This window comes from Plutella xylostella, chromosome 26, assembly GCF_932276165.1.
Source record: "Plutella xylostella chromosome 26, ilPluXylo3.1, whole genome shotgun sequence".
In the NCBI taxonomy this organism is placed as follows: domain Eukaryota; kingdom Metazoa; phylum Arthropoda; class Insecta; order Lepidoptera; family Plutellidae; genus Plutella; species Plutella xylostella.
This window is the reverse complement of record NC_064006.1, coordinates 3351994-3375654: the sequence shown is the minus strand read 5'-3', so window position 1 is coordinate 3375654 and position 23661 is coordinate 3351994. Positions and strand designations below refer to the sequence as shown.

At 37.9% G+C, this 23661-nt stretch overlaps 3 protein-coding genes across 5 annotated transcripts in view; 2 read left to right on the top strand and 1 right to left on the bottom strand.

Moving 5' to 3' along the window:
* Positions 1-8462, top strand: part of LOC105384531 (protein O-GlcNAcase) — a 29431-nt gene extending 20969 nt beyond the window's left edge. For 2 of the 3 annotated variants that reach the window (XM_048630585.1, XM_048630583.1), the window contains exons 22-25: positions 4036-4163; positions 4776-4917; positions 5785-5899; positions 8210-8462. In XM_048630585.1, coding sequence (XP_048486542.1) covers positions 4036-4163; positions 4776-4917; positions 5785-5899; positions 8210-8228 — 404 coding nt within the window. In that variant the 3' untranslated portion in view covers positions 8229-8462. The remainder of the gene's footprint in view (positions 1-4035; positions 4164-4775; positions 4918-5784; positions 5900-8209) is intronic. The other variant, XM_048630584.1, reaches the window with a different exon arrangement.
* A 919-nt stretch (positions 8463-9381) lies between these two features.
* LOC105384501 (leucine-rich repeat-containing protein 40) lies at positions 9382-12188 on the bottom strand. The gene is made up of 4 exons (XM_011554751.3): positions 11966-12188; positions 10958-11652; positions 10422-10761; positions 9382-10183 (listed from the first exon to the last, which is right to left on the bottom strand). The coding sequence occupies exons 1-4, from the start codon at positions 12092-12094 to the stop codon at positions 10115-10117; spliced, it is 1233 nt and encodes a 410-aa protein (XP_011553053.3). The 5' UTR covers positions 12095-12188; the 3' UTR covers positions 9382-10114.
* Positions 12189-12860: 672 nt separating this feature from the next.
* LOC105384502 (negative elongation factor A) lies at positions 12861-22474 on the top strand. The gene is made up of 11 exons (XM_048630615.1): positions 12861-13082; positions 13839-14093; positions 14731-14908; positions 15365-15526; positions 16207-16323; positions 16792-16898; positions 17439-17600; positions 17930-18031; positions 18571-18675; positions 20562-20661; positions 21047-22474. Exons 1-11 carry the CDS (start codon positions 12873-12875, stop codon positions 21310-21312), a joined length of 1764 nt encoding a protein of 587 aa, XP_048486572.1. The 5' UTR covers positions 12861-12872; the 3' UTR covers positions 21313-22474.
* The last annotated feature ends 1187 nt before the right edge of the window (positions 22475-23661 follow it).

Here is a 23661-nt window from a genome sequence, read left to right as displayed (position 1 = left end):
TCCAGAAAAGCACCACTTGAAATTGGTCACCCATCCAATGGCTGACCGTGTCAGTTGTTGCTTAACCTCAGCGATCAGTTACGATCACTGAGGCCCGCTCGACTACGGACGCTAGTGGCATCGTCACTAATACCATACATTTCAATATACCTACTGCTTGGATACGTAGTTGCTGATGTGACCATGGCCTAGTAAGGAAGGCCTCTTACTGTAAATTTATTAAGGGCAGATTTTTCAAAAACAGTTAAAAGCTCTGGTATCTGCAAAAATAGTTTACTTTAATTTAACACTCACATCTTTAGAAATCCCATACATACTCGTAATATTCCAGAGTAGGTAATTCTGTATGGTAAACTGAAAAAAATGATAATTTGCGTAGGTATTTATATATTTTAGTTGGACTGAAGGAGCACGTGGTTCATGATTTCAGGAGCATTGCTTTTACATTCTGTATGTTTATAGGTACCGATATTTTATTATTTATTTGTTGTTTTTTGGATAACAACCGTCAGTAAAATTCCTATTGGATTTGAAGATGAACTAGTGCAGTCACGTGCACTGTAACCTGCAGGTTTCTCGGCCTCTTACTGTACAGCTGCAAGGATACGAGTATGCTAGATCTTTAGTGATAACAATAATAAATGACATCAGCGTAGGGAACAACACTCTCATGAACATCCAAACGAGCTTTTTGAGACACTTTTTGACTCCTCATTACAGAGTTCCAGGCTCCAATAAATTTATCTGATTTCCCACTTTCTCTTTCAATAACCCCCTTACATCTCTCGTTTACAGGATACCCAAACAATACAAACTCATTATCTTGCTGTAATCTTTAATTCTCTATCGTGATCTTACACTCAGTCACCGTTTCATCTCTTTCAAACATCATTACTTTCGCCTTTCATTCCCTTCATTTTTAAACATCATACCGGAAAGTTACTTATTTTTGCAGCTGTTCTACCGACGATCATAGTAAGACTTAATTATCAGCGTACAGCATGCACTTAAGAAGTAACTTTTCGATTCGCAATCCTCTTTATCATCTTTTATATCCCTAACATAACTTTCTTTAAATAAATGAAACACCCAAGGCGAAGCACACATTAAGCAGGGCTTAACACCCCTGTGGATGCTAAACCAGTCAGTGTAGGCTCTATTTATCCTAACGCAAGCCAAAGTCCCTAAAGGGATCCCAGTGGTCGCGTCAATTGGCTGTCCACTCCATAAACAGACATTGTGTCCCACAAATCATTCCTCCTTACTATAAAAGCATTTCGTAAATCTAAGAAGGCACAGAACTCTGTTAAGCCAGGACCTATCTGTGACATTATACGTAGTGATAAGATCGTAATCCACAAATCCCATTCCCTTTCTTCAAATACCATGCCAACACATCCAAGATTTTTTATTCTCTGTCTCCCTATATACCCTTTCAATCAATATTTTTGCATACAGAATCAACGATACTTAAGAGGCTGATGCCACGGTGAATGTTACGGACCTGGAGAGAGCCTTTGTCTTTATGCAAAGGAACTATGACCGCTCCGTTCCAGTTACCTGGCACTGTACCGCAACACCAGCACTCATTGAGGAGTTGGTAAATCTCAGTTGCAGCCTCTCCCAATGAGCGCCACAACACTCGGTTCTCGGACTTCCTCCTCCAACAGGCTACCCGCCTACGGTCCAGCGGGCAGGAGGGCGTCCCACCCTGCGTCTGTCTGTTCGTGGTCTCCACTCGAGAACTCGTCTACCCCAACTGTTATCGATTCTTCGGCAGATATGACCAGCCCACTGCCACTTCAGCTTGCATATTTTGACAGCTATGTCGGTAACCGTAATCTTCTGACGGATAACCTAATTTCTGATACGATCTATCAAAGAAAACTCAAGCATAGCTCTCTCTCCATAGCACGCTGAGCGATTTGAAATCGGTGGACCAGTCCTACCGTCAGTGTCCAGGTCTTTGCAACATACGTCCTCACTGGCAGGACTCACTGGGTGAAGACTTTTGTCTTCAGGCTCTGAGGAATGGCCGAGGAGAATATGTGACGAAGTTTCCCGAATTTCCCGTTCTTAGCATGCCTTAAGAAACTGCGACATTCAGTTTTGTGTCTAGAACTATAAGCAGATTATCGTTGCATTATTATAATTGATAACTAAAATTTATCTTAGAAAATAGAAACAAAATAATGGAAAACTACAATTTTCATGGAAAAAATTATTCAGGAAAGCATCAATCCCACATCGTAAAGAATATAAAGTCCACTTAAAATAGCAGGATTTCCCACTTCCGACAAAATTTTGAGTACTAAGTTCAGTGAACATTGTTGAATCTCCCACTACCAACAAAATTTATAATACCAAGTCCAGTTAACATTGTTGGATCTAACTCTTCCGACAAAGTTAATCTGGGATTTGACGGTTAATAATGTCACATGTGCCTTTTTTCACCTTTCCTATCAAAAATACTAACTTTTTATCTTACTACCTTGTAGCACATTTAAAACTAAGTCATCATGCCGAATTTGGTTAAGATAGATAGAGTAATGTAAATTTTAGAACTATTTTAGTCATATTTAAAACTTAAAACGGCTCTACTGAAAAGTAGCGGTTTTTCACTTACGACATTGTTAATTGCTACAGTCGATATATATATTTATATTAGGTATTTATGTATTGTATATATTTTATTTTATAGGTATAGGTTTATATATTATCTATTAGTATATTGTATAAGTATAAATTGTTGTAGGATATTATATTTAAGTAGTACACATATTTAGTTTTCTTCGCTGAAATTGTCTTAAATAAGTTCTTTTTTTTTTGCACTCCCATACAATTTACTCCCTGTACCTCCTGTAGGTTGACTGGTAGAAAATGCTTTTAGCATTAAGTCCACCTAATTGTACATAATTACTTTTGTATATTGTGCAATGAAGAATAAATAAATAAATAAATAAATAAATGTAATCGCAATATTGTCAGGCTCGTAGGACGAATATTGTGGCTATGTGTGGTGACTAGGGCATGCAATACCGGTAATATTTTCAATACCGGTATTGAGTTCCGGTATTAGAACTGAATACCGGGATCCCGGTATTAATACCGGTATTAGACTTCCTTGTTATAAATGGCATATATTTTGTTTAAAGGTCGTATAGGGCAAAATACAACAAGAAAAAGCAATCAAATTTTGTATTATGTAATATTTTTTAAGAGAATTGAGTATTAGAGTTACAATTTTAGAACGCATGGACAACAAGTAGGTTTCCAAAGGCCAAAAACCGCATGTAACGGCTGAAAACACGTGCACTTTCATAGTATATAGGAGCACATGGCTAACTATATCTTAATCGCTTGATTTATAGCCTAAAAATGTCCGATTCCGGTATTAACTTCCAATACTGGTATTGAAAAAAGCGTGGATTTTGTCCGGGATCCCGGTATTACGCAATACCGGTAATGCGGTATTGCATGCCCTAGTGGTGACTCTGTCTACGCTACATAAAGGGTGCAATTTTATCAGTGTGCTTAGGTTAATTTCCATGCAAGGATGACGAATGTAGTGTGTGATTCTGTATATGCTACATACCTTTAGAGTTGAATTTTATCAATGTACCCTAAAACAAAACTACTTAAATTACTGGACCAATGCACAGGAAACATAAAAGTAGGAAGCGCACTGATAAAAATGCACTCTTAGTATGTAAAGTGATGATGTAGTTCCTGACTCTCTATCCGGAGTACTGCATGGTGGTGGGGGAGACCCTGGAGGACCCCCCCGCGCCCGACGCACCCCCCCGGACGAACCCTATATTATCCCACAATCTCCATAGAAAACTCTTTCTGTACTACTACAAAAAACTCTAAACACTTTTTAACAGGTGTATAAAACGATATTTGTCTGATTTTGTAGGCGTTTGACACCGCTAAACACCTGTTAAATACTGAACAAGTTTTTGTGGTAACGCCCTCAAACTAAAGTAACTACTTGGGTCATAAATCATAATAACAAACTAATTACCTTAACAGGCTACGCGGTAGCGGCGCCGGACGCCCGTGAGTTCTACCGGCGGCAGGAAGTCGCGTGGATACCGGAGCTATGCAACAAGTACCCTAAGAGCCTACTTGAACGGACCGACCTATCTCCAGCAGCTAGGGTAAGTGGCTTTTAGGACTTAAGCTGTTCGAAAAAATATTTAAAAGGAGTTTATATGAAATTCTATTGTGGGGCCGAGCGGTGAATAAACTGATTGTGTAAGTATCTAGTCGTGTAGATACCGGAGCTGCAACAAGTACCCGAAGAGCCTGCTAGAACGGACTGACCTATCTCCAGCCGCTAGGGTAAGTGGCTTTTACTACTAACTTTTCTTATACGAAATTTTGTTTTAAGGAGTTTATATGAAATTCTATTGTGGGGCCGAGCGGTAGATATACGGATAGTGTCGGTTTTAGGACTTAAGTTATACTAAATAGAGTGATAAAGAGTTTTTATGTAATACTATTGTGGGGCCGAGCGGCAGATAAACGGGTAAAATCCTCGAATGCAAGAAGTTAACGTGTTCGCCCTTATTAGAGGACCTTAATTGCACTGCAAGTTTCATAATGACCATTACGACAAACTCTAAATTTAAATTTTCTTACACTACTTTATCCCATCACGTTTGGTTCACTGCAGAATTATACTAAGTTGTTATTTCTCGGTGTAGAAACAAATAGCACTTTATCTATCTATTAAACACTATTTACAATGTTCAAACTCCTCCCACCAGGAATGCATAACGGAGCTGCACCTCAACTCGCCGGTCCTGCCGCCGGCCGCCCTGCGCCAGCACCCCGCCCTCATCCAGTGCAGCGTGGGCGGCGCCCAGCCGCGCCTGCTGGTGTGTCTACGCGCCGCGCTCGCTGCTAGCGGTAACTATATACACTCACGGGCAAAGAAACAGTTCCCCTTGCAAAATTCCGACAATAAATGGCCTCAAATTATTAAAACATTTAATAGGAAATTTGAACTAAGTGTTTACGTTTTTAGTTGGTAATATCCTGGTGCACATCTAAATGTAGATAAACATTGCAGAAGGCGTAATTAAGCTAGTTTTTTCCGCTTAGTAGTAATTTGGTGATTTTCTGACTGGAACTTTTTCATTGCCCGTGAGTGTATTATAACAAGCGAACGAATCCTAAAAATATAGATATTGGGATACTTATAAGTTCTGGTTGCTGGACATCCGCTCAACACAGTGGAAGTACTAAAGGTTGATAAGGCCTAAGTCCCGCACTATGACTGCCAATCACGGATTGGTCACTGAGCATTTGATTCGACCTGTTTTCACACGAAAACTATCATATCTCGATAACTGTACTAAGTTTCCATTCAACAATGTTTGTTTTCGTACGAAAACAACAGCTAAGCCAAACAGCCAATTATTCAGCAACTCATCTCTTTGACTGCACTTTCTAATCCCCCCCAATACCTATGGTATCTATGGATAAGACAAGAATGGGTTCCTAAAAACGTTTAATATTCGCCAACTAACCAATCTATAAATTATTCACTGCACTTTCTAATATCCAACTCATAATCATTTGTAAGTACACCTAAATGCCCTTTTCTATGTTTAGTTCTTTTCTTACAACGGTTGTCTGGAAGAGATCGCTTTTAGCGATAAGACCGCCATTTGTGCATCTCTGTTATTTAAGTTAGATTTAAGTTTTTTATGGTGTGCAAATAAAGATTATTGTATTGTATTGTATAATCCCCCCCTAATATTTCCCCCGCAGGAGTGACGGGCGCGCACGTGTGCATCAACGCCACAGACTCGCTGCTACACCAGTTCTACGGCAAGCTGGGCTTCACGGAGCTGGCCGCGGAGGGGCCGCGGGTCTACCTCGGTATGTACGTATGCCCACACACAGACTTTTGTTTTATTTATTTTTTATTTTCAAACCTATTTATTTTTATACTAACTATAATGTGGCAAGTTACTTGGCGACCCTCCTTGCGGGGTGAAAGAAGTGGCGGGGGCGAGGTAGCACGACATGCTACACACGTAGAAAAGTGTGCCCGGATTAATCTCGCGATAGCTTGTAACTATTTCTGACGTAAGTAAAAATTTATTCTATGAGTGTTCCCGTAAATGTCATATTTAGCCTAAAATTTATAGTTTGACAGCATTAAAATTTGGATGTTTACCTTCAGAATATCTACCAATTTGAATTTATTTATGTAAAAGTGTTTTATTTTATAAATCAATTTCCATGTCACTTTCATGTTCACTCTCTGTTTGTACTTGTTCATCGTCGTCGTCATCCTCATCTTCATCATCGTTTTCATTAACTTCAATTATAAATCTAAGACAAAAACCAAAAAACATTATACCTACTTTGAAGTATAATGTACTAGATTACGCCAGTCATATTAGTTCAGTGTACACCTATAATATTTTATGTTTAATTTACATTTAATTATAAATAAACAATAACATACCTTTCCAATACATCATCAAATACTCTATCAGATTTATAATATTCGTCTTAATTTTTTATGACATGGTCGTCACAATTTCTCCACTTTTCAGGCGAATAATTAGAGAAAAGCAACTCTAAGTCTTTTATCTCTTTATCTAAGTTAGAGTCAATCGTCGTTCTTGCGAGCTCGCCTTTCACGTACCGCCACACAAGTTCAATAGGATTTAATTCCGGGTGGTATGGGGGTAGGCGAAGCACGATATGACCATTTTCTTTCAAAATTTCATCAATTTTGTAATTTTTCTCTGTGTTTTGCTCATTGACGACCGAATGGCGTAGTGGTTAGTGACCTGACTACTGAGCCGATGGTCCCGGGTTCGATTCCCGGCTGGGGCAGATATTTGTTTAAACACAGATATTTGTTCTCGGGTCTTGGATGTGCCCGTAAAATGGCAATAGGCCCGCCCCCTATTACATTGGGACTAACATAACACTCTGGCGAAAAGTGGGTGCAGCAATGCACCTCTGCCTACCCCGCAAGGGAGTACATTAGTACAAGGCGTGAGTGCGTGTGTGTGTGTGTGTGTGTTTTGCTCATTAATTACTTTCATTAAATCACATAAATTTTGGTTGCTTTCCTAGTTACAAGAACTGACAACTGACGCACTGTCATATGGACTCTTCGTCTTTGTTGTTTACTTTTTCGTATCTGACTGCGCAGTACCAACCTTTAGCCGCGTAGCATGACTGATCCGGTACGCTGTTCTACAAGAAGCCCCTATATTGAGACATTATACGATTTGTTGTTTTTAACGTTATTTTGTTGACGAATTATAGATACCTAATAATAATATAACGATAATATTAAAAAGGCCTCAACACTCATCCTAAGACTAATGGTCTCAGGATCAATGATCTCATGTGGGTCGCACTCAAATTATGACAGACTATATAAGACATGTGGCCGCCTCGGCTGCGCGGCCGAGACTGCCGTAACAATGACATGCAGTGCACGCGTTGCCCTTCCCCGCTACCCTCCCGCTACCCGCTGTCGTCTTGGGTACCTCGTCCCCTCCGCGTCTTTCACCCCGCAAGGAGGGTCGCCAAGCAACTTGCCAATCTATAACTAATGGGACTAACATAACACTGTAGCAGGGTGCAGCAATGCACCTCTGCCTACCCCGCAAGGGAGTACATTAGTACAAGGCGTGAGTGCGTGTTTTTTTTTGTTATACGTTTGTGGACAAGGCCCCCTTTTTTTTGATCCTTCGATTCTGTTCAACTTCTTTATCTACTTTATTCACACACATACTCACATAATAATTTACATTCGGTCTACATTCATGCGTCTGGTGATGGCGACAGTTTGATACATGCAGTGTAGGGGGATTTCTATTGGTGAGCGTCCACCTATCGGTATCGTATGTATCGGACCAAACGGATTGTCATAAATGTATGGAGAAACAGCGACGCCAATGCCGATGAAGTGGACGCATTGGTATGAATTTCTATGCAAAGATTACTGAATACGATGCGTCAGTTTCGTACAATGCCGAAAGGTAGACGCTTTCCTAAGCAGCTTTTGTAAAATTCATATCGTATAAAATTTTATTTTTAACATAAAATACCTATAACATATAAATAACTATTGCCATGCAGTTATCTTTCTCTTATAAAATCGATCGAATCGAGTTTTAGCTATTCTCTATTTATTTTCTATTACATTCTATTCCAACAGGTCGCACATTCTAGCATAAGCTAGTGGCGGCTCCAGCCAGGACCGTCATTCGAGTGACGCTGCCCGACAAGAACCGCAAGAAGATCGGAAGACGACGGAAGTAAATAAAATAATAAAAGTAAATCTAACAGAACGCTTGTCCCACTTCTGATTACCACAGTGGGTTACATAGTGGTGAGAATATACATGTTTTCAAATTCAAAATTAGCTGAAGTCTGCGTTTTCCCACTTCTGATTACATCATTTGGGGTTATAGTGGTGAGAATATATATATATATATTATACATGTATTTAAATTGAAAATTAGATGTACTCTGCGTTGTCAATGTTAATTTATAAATTTCAGTAAATTGTCTTATGTTCAGCTGAACAGTTGTAAACAGGTTGTTTATTAGTAATGTGATTAATTCGTAGGCAAATTTTTCATTAAAACTTTTTACTGTTAAATCTATCTATAGAACAGTTGGCTCCGTTTACATATAATATATGTGCATTTGTACCATGTCAAAATACTAATTCAGATTAATTTTATTGGCAGTGCATGAAGTTTGTTTTTTATATTTATTAATCCGTTTATTTTTTCTGGATACATTGTAAAAACTTGGCCATTATTAGATTAATACGAACTCTAATATGTAGCTTCCACTAATTTCACCAATTATGTATAAATTAATATAAAATAATCATTTTTAAAAGGATTGTACTGGAAGGAAACTAGTCAAAAAGACTGAAAGTTTGATTTTTTAGGAAAGGATTTTACGATGTGATATAGTATTCTATTCTATGATTCTATACAATAGGTGAGAAATCATTATCGAGAAAAGATTCCCAGCTGATATGGGTATAAAATAAAATAACTCATAAAAAACTGAATTTATTCTTTCAAGGACATTGACCGCGAAATAATTTGATCAAACATTTATATAATGTAGCTTTCACTCAATCTAGCCGTAACAGTTGAAAAAAAATACATATTTTGTATCAGTCTTACACGTATTATAATGAAAATATATGATACATATTCCGCAATAAACACTGATAAATATATTTTTTATCATATTTTTGGTAACATTTAATAAGTTTAAGTTAATGCTAAAGCCAACCTACTAACAAAGTAAATTTAAGTTTTATTACAGTCATAAAGTTCTATACATATGAGTAAGTATATAATAAAATTTACATTAACAGTACCACCTAGTCATAATTAATCTCAATATGTTGTTGCTACTGTCCAATATTCATCACTAAATAATTATGTATATTGTGTAAAATACGCTATCATGATGATATAATGTAATTTTTATCATGAAAGTTATGATTCAATGTTTTTTAACTTAACTTTAAGCACAATTTTGCATTTAATTTGGGTATTTAATTCAATATGGCAGTATTATAGGTATGGCAATGGCAATCGTATTTGTACTCTGTAAAAAAATAAGTGAAAATGACAAAAAAATACTATTTTAATAATCAATGTGTAAGTAAGTAATGTCGCTATGTTCCTTTATGTAAATGTGAATAATTATATGTTTAAGTTTATGCGCTTTCAATAAATACTAAGCTCAAGAAAATATTTTAACATAGTTGTTTTAATTTCTTATTTCAAGTACTGAATTATATAATTTACATACTTTAGTTGCTTATTTTCTATTTTTAGATAAGGTTATCACTCCCTGGAAATAGGTTTCTTCCAAAACCTTGATGCGCTAATACAAGAATTATTTTCTAATAATTTTGATGTAGATTATGGAAACTGTATCATCCATGAATGTATTATGGTGCAGGACATCAATAAAAATCTATATTCCTTACGAAAGTGTTTAATTATTTTTTATTTAAAATTCACGATTGTACGCAATAGCAGTTAAAATAATTATTGTAAAATCATCTAAATGGTAACTATTTTCATTCCGCCGTCACCGATCGTGTGTTTGAAACTGACAGCTCCATCAACTTTTGTTTTATCTCTGATATCTGAAAAAGAAAAATATATTTAATTTTATCATAATATTTACCTATTAGGTCTACCCTGTCTAGGTCTCACTTGTCTCTAGCGTTTTCGTAACAAACACAGGACTTGGTCTAAGGTTTGTGGTTTGTCGCCGTTGTGAAAAGATTAGCTAGAAAAGTTGCCAGTCCCTACCAGCCTAGGGTACCTATATACGCCGGACATGCACTTCTTTCGTGCTAAAAACAAAGATAAATTATGCACCTTCTGTATTTCTCCAAGCAGAACCTTCTGTTCAGTCCGGGGCGTCATCTCCTCACGTTGCTTATCCATGGCTTCCAAATTCTCAAAAAGTTTCTTAATCTTCATTGCCAAGTGCACGTCTGAAGCACCTTTTCTTGGCACTGTTGGTTTGCATCTTCTTACCAATTTCTTCCTGTACTTATCAGGTAGATCTTTCTCTATATCTTCTCTCGAGAGTAGAGTCATGTAGGCAGGATTGGTATCGTAAGGGAAAGTCTCTGGTTTTAACTGGTAGTCTGGATTCGTGAATATTTGCGTGGTTCGGTACATCTGACGCCAGTTCTTTAGCTGTTCCATGTTTCTGGAATAAATAATGATACTTAGATATATTATATTATACTTATATTATGAGAATGATGACTAATAAGATTAGTCATCATTCTCATAATATTATTTATAAGTACTAGTCCACTTAGATCTAAGCGATATTACTGTATGGTGTATAGATATTATTATATCGCTTAGGTCTAAAAAGAGAATATGGAATGGGGCATTACTTTTTCTCCTGTAAGATTTTCTCTTGCATATTAACTAATTCAATGTGCTTTTTCAAAGCTTTTTCTCTTAAGAAATTCTGCTTGATTTTCTCAATCTGGCTTTTACCATCCGGATGCACAGGTTTCACATATTTAGAGCTTTGGTAATAAGTCGGCATGTTCTTAAATCTGCTTTTATTAAGTTTAGGGCAATTTTTCTTTCTCTTAGTAATATGCTCCTCATCATCAGAACTATCTTCTATCTCCTTTCCGCTCACTTGAATGGTAAGTGTTTTGCCTTGATTGGGTAGTATGGCCAATTTCCCTTCGTCTATTACGGAACTGTAACTTTGGGGCTCATCCATACTATTGGCATTCCCTACTTCTGATTGCTCAAAAAGCCCATCGAAATATTTGTTCTCTAAAAATGAGAGCAATTTTCTGACTCCAGTTTGGATTAATTCTCTAGGAGGGTACATGAGTGGGTTTCCGCCCAGTTGCAAAACTTTCAGATTCGGTAGCGTGCCTAGTTCATTGGGCAAAGACGTTATTTTATTATTTTGCAGTAAAAAGTGCGTCAGGGTGGGATGCTGTTTGATGGTGGTCGGTATATCCGTTAGTTGATTATCTCTGACGTCCAGCCACATGAGGGCAGGTAAGCTTGGGAATAGGTCTTCAGGTAGAGTAGTTAAATTATTATTCTGGAGGTACAGCGCCTGTAACATTTAAATTTATGTTAAGTTAATAAATAAAATGGACATTTGGAACTTGTTTAGTATCCTATCGGGTCATATTGTCTGCCAAAGACCCGATGACCACCTGGACCGGCGGGGTTGACGAGTTCTTGAGTGGGTGCCACAAACAGGCATGCATGGGATGCTTACAAGACCGTTAGATGACAAGTAATGGCTGGGTGAGGAAGGCCGGTGGTGCTACTTAAGAGAGGTAACTAGGCATGTTCAGCAATGATGACTACATTTGGTAAGTACCTACATTTAAAGTTCTTCATAAAACCGAAGTTGTACTTACACATAAATACTTGTTTCTATTTAAATCTGGTATTGAAGATAAGTTTTGGGATGACAAATCTAAAGTTGTTTCATCGTTAAGTTCCTCTTCATACAAGTTTAATTTGTTAGAAACGGGGTCAGCCTCCATTCCTGTTTTTGAAGATTGAGTACTTATCAAGGAAAGTAAATAAAATTAAATGTAGTCACTTTCGCTACAATCTAAAGTAAAGCCAAAACTTGTTTGTTTGATCGAAATTCGAATCGAAGACGAAGATTATTTAAATATCGCGCCCCACACCACACTCGATAGACAACATATTTCACAGAATAACTTTTTTACACACGGCTCATCCTATAAAATAATGATCCAAAAAAGCAAAGCCATTGGTAGTTTTTTATTTTTCTAAAATGGCAACACCTTTATTTTGCTGCTAGTGTTGTCTAAATGCCGTTTTTTATTCGATTATGATTGTGTAAATGTTCTAAAAATCTTTTTTTTTTATACCTATTTGATTATAAGACAAATCTTCTATAGGTACGGTGGCCTGCGCATAAAAGTATACAGGCGGAGTTTTTAAAATAGCGATCCCTTTTGATGAAGGGACCAGGTACATCTGTTATAAATCCGGGGACGTGTTGTGTGTGATGTGTGAGGCAGTGGTGTTTATGTGGATGTGCTTGAGCACCATGTGAGCTTGAGTTGAGATCGCTATTTTAAAAACTCCGCCTGTATACTTTTAGGCGCAGGCCACCGTACATTATTATTATTATCATACAGATTACTTTCGATGTCTTCTAGGTTGTCTGACGTTTAAAAAATAAGATTTAATAATGATTGATGAAAAAAATACCGTCTCATAATCTAATTACAGATTATGATTAGGAAGAGGTATTGACAAACAGAACATCACTATCTCAGTTACAAGATGGCGAACACTCGGGACAGTGATACATCTTTGTGGCTCCACAATAAACTTGGAACATCGAATGATTCGTGGACAACCGGCTCAATTTGTACACAATTAAATGCTGAAGTTTTGAAGAATATCAAGGATTGTTTTCCGGACTTGCAAACACAAGTGAAATTGAAATTATTGTTAAGTTTCTTTCACATCCCGCGCAGAAATGTTGAAGAGGTAACTTTTCACCCCGATCTTGTGCGCTTTGCGTAACTGTGTTGTGTTTTTTATCTCTTTCATTTACTGCATTTTATTGAGTGTCAGAAAGTGATAGAGGTATCGTGTAGCTACGTACTTAATTTATTTGTTGTCAATACGTATACGCAATTGCATGCAAAATCTCGAAATGTTGTCTAAAATATCATGAAATGAAGCTTGTAAATCTAAATTGATTAGCCATACACTACCCACAATAGTTTTTCTACAATTAGATTACTTAGAACGCTATATAAAAGAAAATTTGCGTTTCCCTCGCATTTTGTATCATCACATCATTGGTTGATGCATATTGCTCTTGCACATGTTGATCAATATTTCTATGCATATAACAGGATCTAAATAAGAAACATCGATTATAACGAAACACCCCCGTAGCAAATTAGTTTTAGCTGAATCTACCAGTTAGTCAAGGTAGAAACTTAAATCTGATAAGCTCATTAGGTTATAAAACAAAATAGTCCATTGAATATCTGGTATGGTAATTCTTTGTTCTGAAACATACATGTATTCTTCTCTATAATCACCACTTTACTGCAAGTTATCATTGTAAGAAAACTTTTAAAACATACAGAAAAACAACCTCTTTCCAAAGATTGTTTTGCTTACAAGAAACATTTTAGTAAACTTAAGACAAAAACACTAATGATAACCTAAAACTCATAGCCTTCCTAATACCCAATACTGTTTCTGATTGTAAAAAATATTATTTTTCAGTGGAAAAATGAGCTGGAGGAGATTATTGAGGTTGCGGGAGTGGACTCGGACCTGTGGGTGGCCATGCTCGCCGAGACGCTCAAGACATTCCCCTCTACCGGCATCCTCAACACCGAGATATCTGAGTTTGACGAGACTAGACCAATATTTAGTGATATGATCGGCGAGCTGAGGAGAGCCTTGGCTAAACATGCAGATTTGAACCTATTGCCACTTGAGTGCCTATATTTAAATAAGAATGCCTTGGTTTCTGTGGTATGTACTTTATTTTCACTTATTATTCTCATTAACTAAGACCTAATTAAGAAATCTTATCATAATTCTCTTTTGTTTGTACTGAAATCTGCTCTAAATCTAAATAGATATAATTAGTTAATTACTTTTTATGTTTAAATAACGTGAGTATTGATTGCATGATATAGTAATATTCGTTAGGATCATCTACATGCAAGCATCTCCCAAAGAAGCCTACTTAAATTATGATGTACTTATTGGATAATTCAATCTCAGATTATTCTTGTGAAGTTTTCATAATGTTGGACCCATAATTATAACGAAAACCTAATTAATATGTACAAGAGCATTCATATTTTGTTTTGACCTGTGGAAAGAAAATTGTAAAACTATTTCAAAATCACAATTGCACATTTTACACTATAAAATCTTATTCATAGTTTTGTTAGTCATGTGGTTGCCACTAGGATATGGCCTTGATAAATTATACATAGAGAGGCTTGGTTATGCAAATAAGTAATATTTATGTAATAGGTAGTTTAAATGAATCAATACAAGATTTCGGTATACTCTTGGAGTATAATGCCTACTGTATAGGGAACACAAGACATTATGATGATGTAATATAATACTGAATTCATTTGTTTTTTGCTTTCAGGTGGGCCAACAAGCCAGTCCCCAGAAACATTTTACACTAAAACGTAAACCTAAGTCAGTAGCATTACGTAGCGAGCTCCTAGCTAAAGCTAATGAAGTCCTGGCCAATCAGAAGAAGGCCCAGGCGCCCACTGTGCCTGTCAGAAGCAGAGGAATGCCGAGGAAAATGACTGATACTAGTAAGTGAAAAATTATAATATGAACTGTTTGCTGGTCATTTTAGATTCACAATGAAATATCCATTCAATCATTGTTAACCCGTCTAAACATGCAAGAAAGGAGCCTCACATATTGGGTATTGATTCTGACTAGCTAATTTGTTCACCACAGTAGTAGCAAACCCTATGTTTCAATTAACAAACCAGTTTTGCCATGAGTGTGCTGTTTGCTACTTCTACTATCTCCATCAATGTTAGTATAAGTAATTTAGTTCTTTTTTTAATGTTCTCTGAAAATCTGTCTACATGTTATTTTAAAGTTTCTAAATCCTCCCCCATCAGTCCCATTGAAAGGCCTCTCATACCTCCCGCATTACTTATCGTCACCACGACAACATCTCATTTTTGATCTCAGAAAAAATTCCCATTGCGTATTCTATCTATGTACTATTAACGTTTTTCTATTTACCCTCACAGCCCCCCTAAAAGGCCTCCCGTCCCGCTGGGCGGCGCGCAACAGCGGCGGCGTGCGGCCCGCGCCCGTGCCCGCGCGCCCCCCGCCCCGCTCCGGGATCAAGTTGCTCGACATCACGGAGCAGCCCGCCACGCACGCGCAGATCAAGAAGAGGAGGAAACTCGGTGAGTGATGATGAGCTGGGCTAATAGTACGGGTGCATTTAAGGCGTGACATAAGTTGCATCGCGCTCACTCACATCGCACAGCTACAAGAGTGAGCGCGACGGAAAACTTTGGTCAAATGTAGCCTAGCCTTCCTGTTGCGGTTTGGCGCTAATACACTTAATTTGCACCAAGAACAAAAATTACAAAAACTTAAAAATAAAACAGTACAAAGAGGCGGCCTTATTGCTTATAGCAATCTCTACCAGACAACCTGTGCATGGAAGAGAGTAAGTCTATATACGATTGCAAGGTAGCTGTTTATTTACTTAAGAAAATGCCCAACCCGTGCACCACCGGCATGGAAAATCTGTGACGATAAACTAGCATAGTGCACAACTAATTTAATCACATGTTTGTGTTTAACGGTGTTAGCGATAATATACTAATGTTTAAATCGGTTAAATATCCATGCAACCGGCCACAGTTTAAAAACTACACATGGTTGACCATGTTTCAAAAATCGCAAAAACTCTATACTATAAAAAGTCACGTAATTCACAAAGTTTCGTTGAAAACCTAAACTTTTTCGCCAATTTTCTAAAGTCTTATTACACGATATGACTCCCTGTCTCACCCCTGTTTTAGCTTACTCTATCCAGTTTTGAACACCCTGTATAACACAATACTCCTATCATCAGAAATGGAGGAGGGTGCCAAGAAGGCGCCTCCGCCCGCGCCGTCGCCGCCGCCGCCCGACTTCGCGGCCAAGGGCGCCAACAACCTGCCCGCGCCCAAGCCAGAGGAGGCGCCTGCTGGTATGTGTACATGATTATTCGTTATTTATCAACCAATAATGGTCCAGCCGCACTATTATTATTACCTACTAATATTACTAATATAACCGCTCGCTGGAGCAATTTAATTAAATTTGGCATGTTTACTTCCTGAATACATAAGCTACTTTGTATCCCATAATTCCTACGGGAAACATTTTATTAGCCTGAGAATAAACCATAGTAATTTGGGATACAATATGGCCTATGTGTTATTGTGATGTATAAGCTGTATTACTGTAAAGTTTCATGAAAATCTTCTACCGCTATGTGTTATTCTAATGCATAAGCTGTATTTCCCGCAAGTCTTTACAAGGTTTTAATTATTTTCACCAGTGTTATGTCAGCTTGTGTGGTGTCCCATAAGACTACAAGGATTAAACAATACATTCACCACTTCTATATCCCCCAAGTCCACTCCAGATAAACAACATCCCCTCTCACCCACAGTACCAGCGCCGCCGCCGGCGACCGCCGCCAATCCCGAGGCGCCGCCCTCCCCGCCCGCGCCCCGCGCCGAGCCCGACCGCGTCGCGCCCACCACCACTGTTGTGTCGGTGAGTGTTGTTTACAGTTATAGTATTTTGATTGTTCCTGGGTGGTTGCGGAAGGTCCGAGTTAAATTATTTACTAAACTTCCGACGGAATTACTAAACCAACGTAATCTAACCCAAAATGCAAATTTAACGTTTTTATAACAAGGTTTCCAGAGAAAGTTAAAATTGAAAAGTATATTTTCTTATACAATGTATTGTAGTTAATCTCTTTAAATCGTTTTTATAAAAAGCTATGGATGTGCACCTTATTTAGCAACCCTTAGCAGCCCTCGAATGACTATATACATACTATTTTGTTTTCGAATGTGTAGTATCTAAAATCCTAAATATAAAAAACAGAGGAAAAATTAGTTCTGCCATGCGTATTGACTCCCTGCCAAATGCTTCTCCGTGTTACCGTGTTTATCGACATTCCGAGAGCTACATTACTAACTTACACTTTTACCAATCCCTACAGAGAACAATTACAAAGCCATTCATACTAGTTTCTCACCCAACAACCCACACAAAATAATAACCCCCCCAATTTCCCCCCAACAGAGTACAGGCGCGAAGCCCATCGTGCTCTCCGGGCAGGGGGGCAAGCTACTACTGGCGCGCGAGGCGGGAGGGAAGCCGCTGTTGGTGGCCGCGCAGGGACTGTTGTCGTCAGCCGTGCTGCTGCAGGCAGGCAAGGCGGTGTTGTTGCAGAATGTGAAGACGGTGAGTGGAGGAGACAGTCGTGGAGTGGGTAGGCAAGCTGTTACAGAGTTATTAAGTCCCCGGATGGGTAGGCAGGGGCTGGTGTCCTAAAGTCAAGCCGATGAGTGTAGTTGGGTAATCTCTGGATGGGTAGGCAAGCTGATAAATTAGAGCGATGCTATATACACGACTGTTGTGTGTGCGCTGAAGGACAGGCCACACGATGCGTTGAAGTGACTCTTCGTCTTTCAGCGGATCTCTACTTTGAGTACAATGTTAATGAATTTCTAATAATGAGTACTAAATCGGTCATAAATGATTCTATATTAATATTCCATGTATTGTTACAGCCGACAGCCGGTACAGTGGTGGCGCCGCGAGCCTCGCTGCCCCCGCCCGCGCTCACCTCCATACAGCCGCAGATAAATACGCACCACAACCTACCCACGCAGGTATGGGTTTCACTTCTAATCTTAATTATAAAATATGAGTCAGCTACTTATCAGGAACACACTGTCTAGTAAGTAGTTTAAGTTTCAGATAACGTATTTTTGAGATATAATGTGATGTCTGGGGCGGATATTTTATCCCGGATTTTAGATGTTTTTATTCTTATTTCGTTAAAGTTGGGCGAGGTGTGTAAAAGTTTCCTCCATTATTATTCCTGTTTTACTAAATTCCATAATATGTGTTCAATGGATCCGGCTCGAAGGACCGTGACAAGGCGTGATAGCTTTTACTACGAGCGATCCTAGGATCCAACAGAGGCTATCAATCCTTTTCGATATGATTTTTTAATTCCAATGTCCACGGGGTGCATTTAAAACGTGATAAAAGTTCTCCGTCGCGCTCGCTCTTGAGTCTGCGCGATGTGAGTGAGCGCGATGCAAAACTTTTGCCACGTCTTCATTGCTCCCCGTGCTATCCGTAATGTGTGTCCATGATAGTGACTGTGACTATTATCTTACTAACATTTCCCCCCCTCTCCCAGGTGGTGCAGCCGGTACAAGTGGCTCCTCAACAAGTGCAGCCGCAGGCGTCCCCCGCCGCGCTGCCCGCGCCGCCGCTGCTGCCTAGGCGGGGGCTGTCGCTCACGGTAATTATGTTTATTATATTTATTCATTCTTTCTGTACATGAGCATTTAGATTATATTTTTTGGTAAATCTGGCCCTGTAGCACGGGGCGCTATTAAGACGTGACAAAAGTTATCCGTCGCGCTTTTGTCACGTCTTAAATGCGCCCTGTGCTAGCCCTTCAGAAGCATACTTTAAGGTGGAATTTCACCAAACGCTATAGATTGGCAAGTTGCTTGGCGACCCTCCTTGCGGGGTGAAAGACGCGGAGGGGACGAGGTACCCAAGACGACAGCGGGTAGCGGGAGGGGCAGCGGTGAAGGGCAACGCGTGCACTGCATGTCATTGTTACGGCAGTCTCGGCCGCGCAGCCGAGGCGGCCACATGTCTTATATAGTCTGTCATAATTTGAGTGCGACCCACATGAGATCATTGATCCTGAGACCATTAGTCTTACGATGAGTGTTGAGGCCTTTTTAATATTATCATTATATTATTATTAGGTATCTATAATTCGTCAACAAAATAACGTTAAAAACAACAAATCGTATAATGTCTCAATATAGGGGCTTCTTGTAGAACAGCGTACCGGATCAGTCATGCTACGCGGCTAAAGGTTGGTACTGCGCAGTCAGATACGAAAAAGTAAACAACAAAGACGAAGAGTCCATATGACAGTACGTCAGTTGTCAGTTCTTGTAACTAGGAAAGCAACCAAAATTTATGTGATTTAATGAAAGTAATTAATGAGCAAAACACAGAGAAAAATTGATGAAATTTTGAAAGAAAATGGTCATATCGTGCTTCGCCTACCCCCATACCACCCGGAATTAAATCCTATTGAACTTGTGTGGGGGTACGTGAAAGGCGAGCTCGCAAGAACGTCGATTGACTCTAACTTAGATAAAGAGATAAAAGACTTTGAGTTGCTTTTCTCTAATTATTCGCCTGAAAAGTGGAGAAATTGTGACGACCATGTCATAAAAAATTAAGACGAATATTATAAATCTGATAGAGTATTTGACGATGTATTGGACAGGTATGTTATTGTTTATTTATAATTTAATGTAAATTAAACATAAAATATTATAGGTGTACACTGAACTAATATCACTGGCGTACTCTAGTACATTATACTACAAAGTAGGTATAATGTTTTTTGGTTTATGTCTTAGATTTATAATTGAAGTTAATGAAAACGATGATGAAGATGAGGATGACGACGACGATGAACAAGTTCAAACAGAGAGTGAACATGAAAGTGACATGGAAATTGATTTATAAAATAAAACACTTTTGCATAAATAAATTCAAATTGATAGATATTCTGAAGGTAAACATCCAAATTTTAATGCTGTCAAACTATAACTATGCTAAATATGACATTTACGGGAACACTCATAGAATAAAATTTTACTTACGTCAGAAATAGTTACAAGCTATCGCGAGATTAATCCGGGCACACTTTTCTACGTGTGTAGCATGTCGTGCTACCTCGCCCCCGCCACTTCTTTCACCCCGCAAGGAGGGTCGCCAAGTAACTTGCCACATTATAAACGTATTTAGTAGCCTGTCAAACGGCTGTCAGTTAGTACAAAATGTATTTAAATTTTGATTTAAATACAATTTTAAATACGTTTAGCGTTTGGTAAAAGTGACCCTAAATGCTCATGAACTGTCAAATGTCGTAATTCTTAGCGTAAGCTAAAAATAGACTGCTGCCCATTTGGTAACGGTATTGTCTACGGAGAAGAATGTGGGCAAGTAACTGAACTATTTATAGTTCGCTTCACGAAAGATGACCACAAACAAGAGCTGAAATCTGCAGTTAGCTGAAAAAAAATAACTCAAAACACTCCATAACAGTTTATATCTAAATACATTAAAAAACTATTATTTTAATTTCAGCGTGAACAAATGTTGGAGGCTCAGGACATGTTCAGGAACGCGAACCGCGTCACGCGGCCGGAGAAGGCGCTCATACTCGGGTTCATGGCTGGTTCCAGAGGTACGTTTCTGATTTATTAATTATGCTATAGTACGTGAAAAACAGTCAAAATCATAAAGCTATTTATTCTTAAATATGGAGACCGTGAGGCACTTGAGTACTCTTTGTAATATGTATAATCAAAAATAAAAATGTCCTGTGACAAAAGATTGCGCGATGCATGCCCTGCCTATCTTAAGAATCTAATACCACTTTGTATATACTTCAAATGGCTCAGAAATAAGAAGCACTGTACCTTTCTCACATTTAAATTATTAAAAATAATAAATACATTTTTAATCTTATTTTCAAATATGTCATCGTAAATAAACCATGTTACGCCTTAACTTAGTACTAAATTTAGTAAATCAGAATTATTTCAAAGACAAATACTCGTTTCTTCCAGACAACCCGTGTCCGAACCTCGGCAACATAGTGACAATAAAACTCTCCGAGAACATCGAGAATGTTCTACAGTCGGACGACACGTACTTGACCATGCTATCCGAAATGCACTTCCAAATGAACTACAATAACGGACAGTGGACGAGACTCAAGAAATACCGCCACATCGACGGAATGGTCCCACAGAAGATACCTCCAGGGTCCACAGTCATCTCCGCCAATAACCAGCAACCGGTCGTGTCGATAGCCAATCAGAGCGTGAGTTGAGGCGGCCGACCAATCGCGGCGTAGATCGCATAACGGCCTATTTGAGTAGTATAAAAGTTGTTGTTTTTCGTCGTACGTTTTGGTTAGTTTTTATCCGAGAGGTTGCGTTTTGTTGGTAGCGATATATTATCTAATAGTTTTGTAAAGCTTTCGATATTGAAGCGTTTGCGTAAGAGTTTAAGGTCTGTATTGTGACGTCGAGTATTTTGTTATGCGCCATTTTGGTTGCAGCAAGTTGTGGAAATATTTTTTTATACATAATACCTTGTGTTAAGTCCTACTTGTCTTCTATTCTTCTTTCTTGTCCGATAATTTTTAGTAACAGTAACGCTATAGTTTTGAACTTAACATTCTTGTTTCGTTAATAGCAATGATCTCAATGGATACTTTGGTGTTCACATAATTGTTTATGTATTCTCATGAATACTTTGCAATATTTTCATTGAGTGTCTGTTCATAAAAAATCGGAATGATTATTTTGCAATTGTGCCAAAACTGTCTAATGAGTATTTTAACGTAAGGACATAAGTTTATGAAAAATCTGTTGTCTTGTTTCATATATTTTAACTAAAATATCATTTAGCTCTGTTCCTTAATAACACAATGCATTAGAGTGTTATTTGCAATAGCGTGAAAAGATAACTACTAATTAATTATATGAGGACGCTGAGTCTATCGGATCTAAATGTATTATGTATTATAATATATCCCCATTGCCTTGAATTATACATATGTGAAATTTTATACAGTATACATCATATAAAAGCCTTATTATTACACACCAATATTATGTAGAACCGAACCTCGCTAGATTATAATATTGTAGTCAGCTACTTATGGATTTGAAATATAAATCAGCAAAAGAGCATCTACTATAAAGGCAGTTACCGAAAAAAATATTTTTTAATCTTCCTACTAATAATACATACAGTTAAGTATTCAGAAACAATAGCCCGTTCGGATAAAGAAATTATATGTAAATGGCGGACAATAGTAATATGCTCCTTCTCTGCCACCTATGTACGATGTACGTACCGGCAGCAATATCAATATGTTATCGTTCAATATATTATCAAATATTATGTTTGTTCATTTATATGACTTGTTTAATAACCCATCTTCTATTGGCCAGTGTCAGGAAATCAATGCATCCCCATTCAATTAAAAATTTTTTTTTAGCTTGTGGTGCGATAGGAAGAAATACTTACTTGAAAAATTAATGTAATAATGCAACTTGTGTCACTACACATTTCAATATAAATTACCTTTACTTACTGAAAGTTTTAGTTTCTCTGGCATCTTTGAAATGTATAGTGTCTTGCATCTACTTGAAGTAGAATCAATAATATCATTGGTCACATTTGATATGTATACGTCTATATTATTGTATCGTTGGTACATCCTATGAAATGTGACTATTATTATTACTGAACCTACTATAAAAATCATCTAGGTTTCAGGTCAACCTAGGTATTTACGTTGACCGTGTGCTTTGTTAAATTACAATATTATGTCAATAAGAATAAGTGGCTTTATTTACGTATGGTGTGTAAATTGGATATGCTTTAGATGTAAAATTGCGACCAATAGTTGTTATACAATAATATATTATGTATGGTAATAAGAAAAAAAATACATGCATTACTAAAAACTTCAATTACTATGTCTTCTCTACATAATGCAACTTAGAAAGAAACACTCCTGAAAGATTCCATCTCATGGCCTAGTGCTCATAGTGAGATGGGGATAGATCGCAAGGAAACCTAGATTTAGCACACCTAGATGTGTGAACCCACCAACCCACACTGGACCAGCGTGGTGGGAAAAGGATCCAAGCTTAGGAAAAGAGTTTAAACTTTCGGGGTATGCACAAAGGTTCTATTCGAGAGAGCCAGGTGCAATACTTACACCCCCACAGAGAATATAATAGAACTATGCCAACGTTGTTGTTATAGCCATGAGATACAAAAGTGGTTAAAACTTGAAACTGTAGTACTATTTGTGTTATCATCAGATGGAATCTTTTGATTGTGTTAAATTGTTGGAAAACATTACAATTTGACAACATGAACATTCGTAAATACACTGTGTATCTAGAAAAACACTGACGTTAAAAAAGTTAATTACGTTTTACTAATTTATAAAATAGAACTGGATTAATACTTTCTGAGCTGTATTGGTAACTTGGTTGATGCCACATGGATTTTGTAGAATCAAAGAATAGCGTAGCGATGCCACGCTAAATCACAACCCTATCGCGTTCAATTAAATATGGTATTGGCGTGGCAACGCTTCGATCTATCGTATTCGTAAATCCCGATTGATCATGTCTCGTTAATCGCTGCATTA

Bases quoted from the DNA above. Each gene is read 5' to 3' on its own strand.
- LOC105384502 (XM_048630615.1), top strand. From the start codon at position 12,873: ATGGCGAACACTCGGGACAGTGATACATCTTTGTGGCTCCACAATAAA. The intron at 16,324-16,791 runs GTATGTGTACAT...TCTCACCCACAG, and splicing joins GCCAGAGGAGGCGCCTGCTG to TACCAGCGCCGCCGCCGGCG. The intron at 16,899-17,438 runs GTGAGTGTTGTT...TCCCCCCAACAG, and splicing joins CCACCACCACTGTTGTGTCG to AGTACAGGCGCGAAGCCCAT.
- LOC105384501 (XM_011554751.3), bottom strand. From the start codon at position 12,094: ATGGAGGCTGACCCCGTTTCTAACAAATTAAACTTGTATGAAGAGGAA. The intron at 10,762-10,957 runs GTAATGCCCCAT...TATTTATTCCAG, and splicing joins AAAATCTTACAGGAGAAAAA to AAACATGGAACAGCTAAAGA. The intron at 10,184-10,421 runs GTGCATAATTTA...TTTCTTTTTCAG, and splicing joins TGCTTGGAGAAATACAGAAG to ATATCAGAGATAAAACAAAA.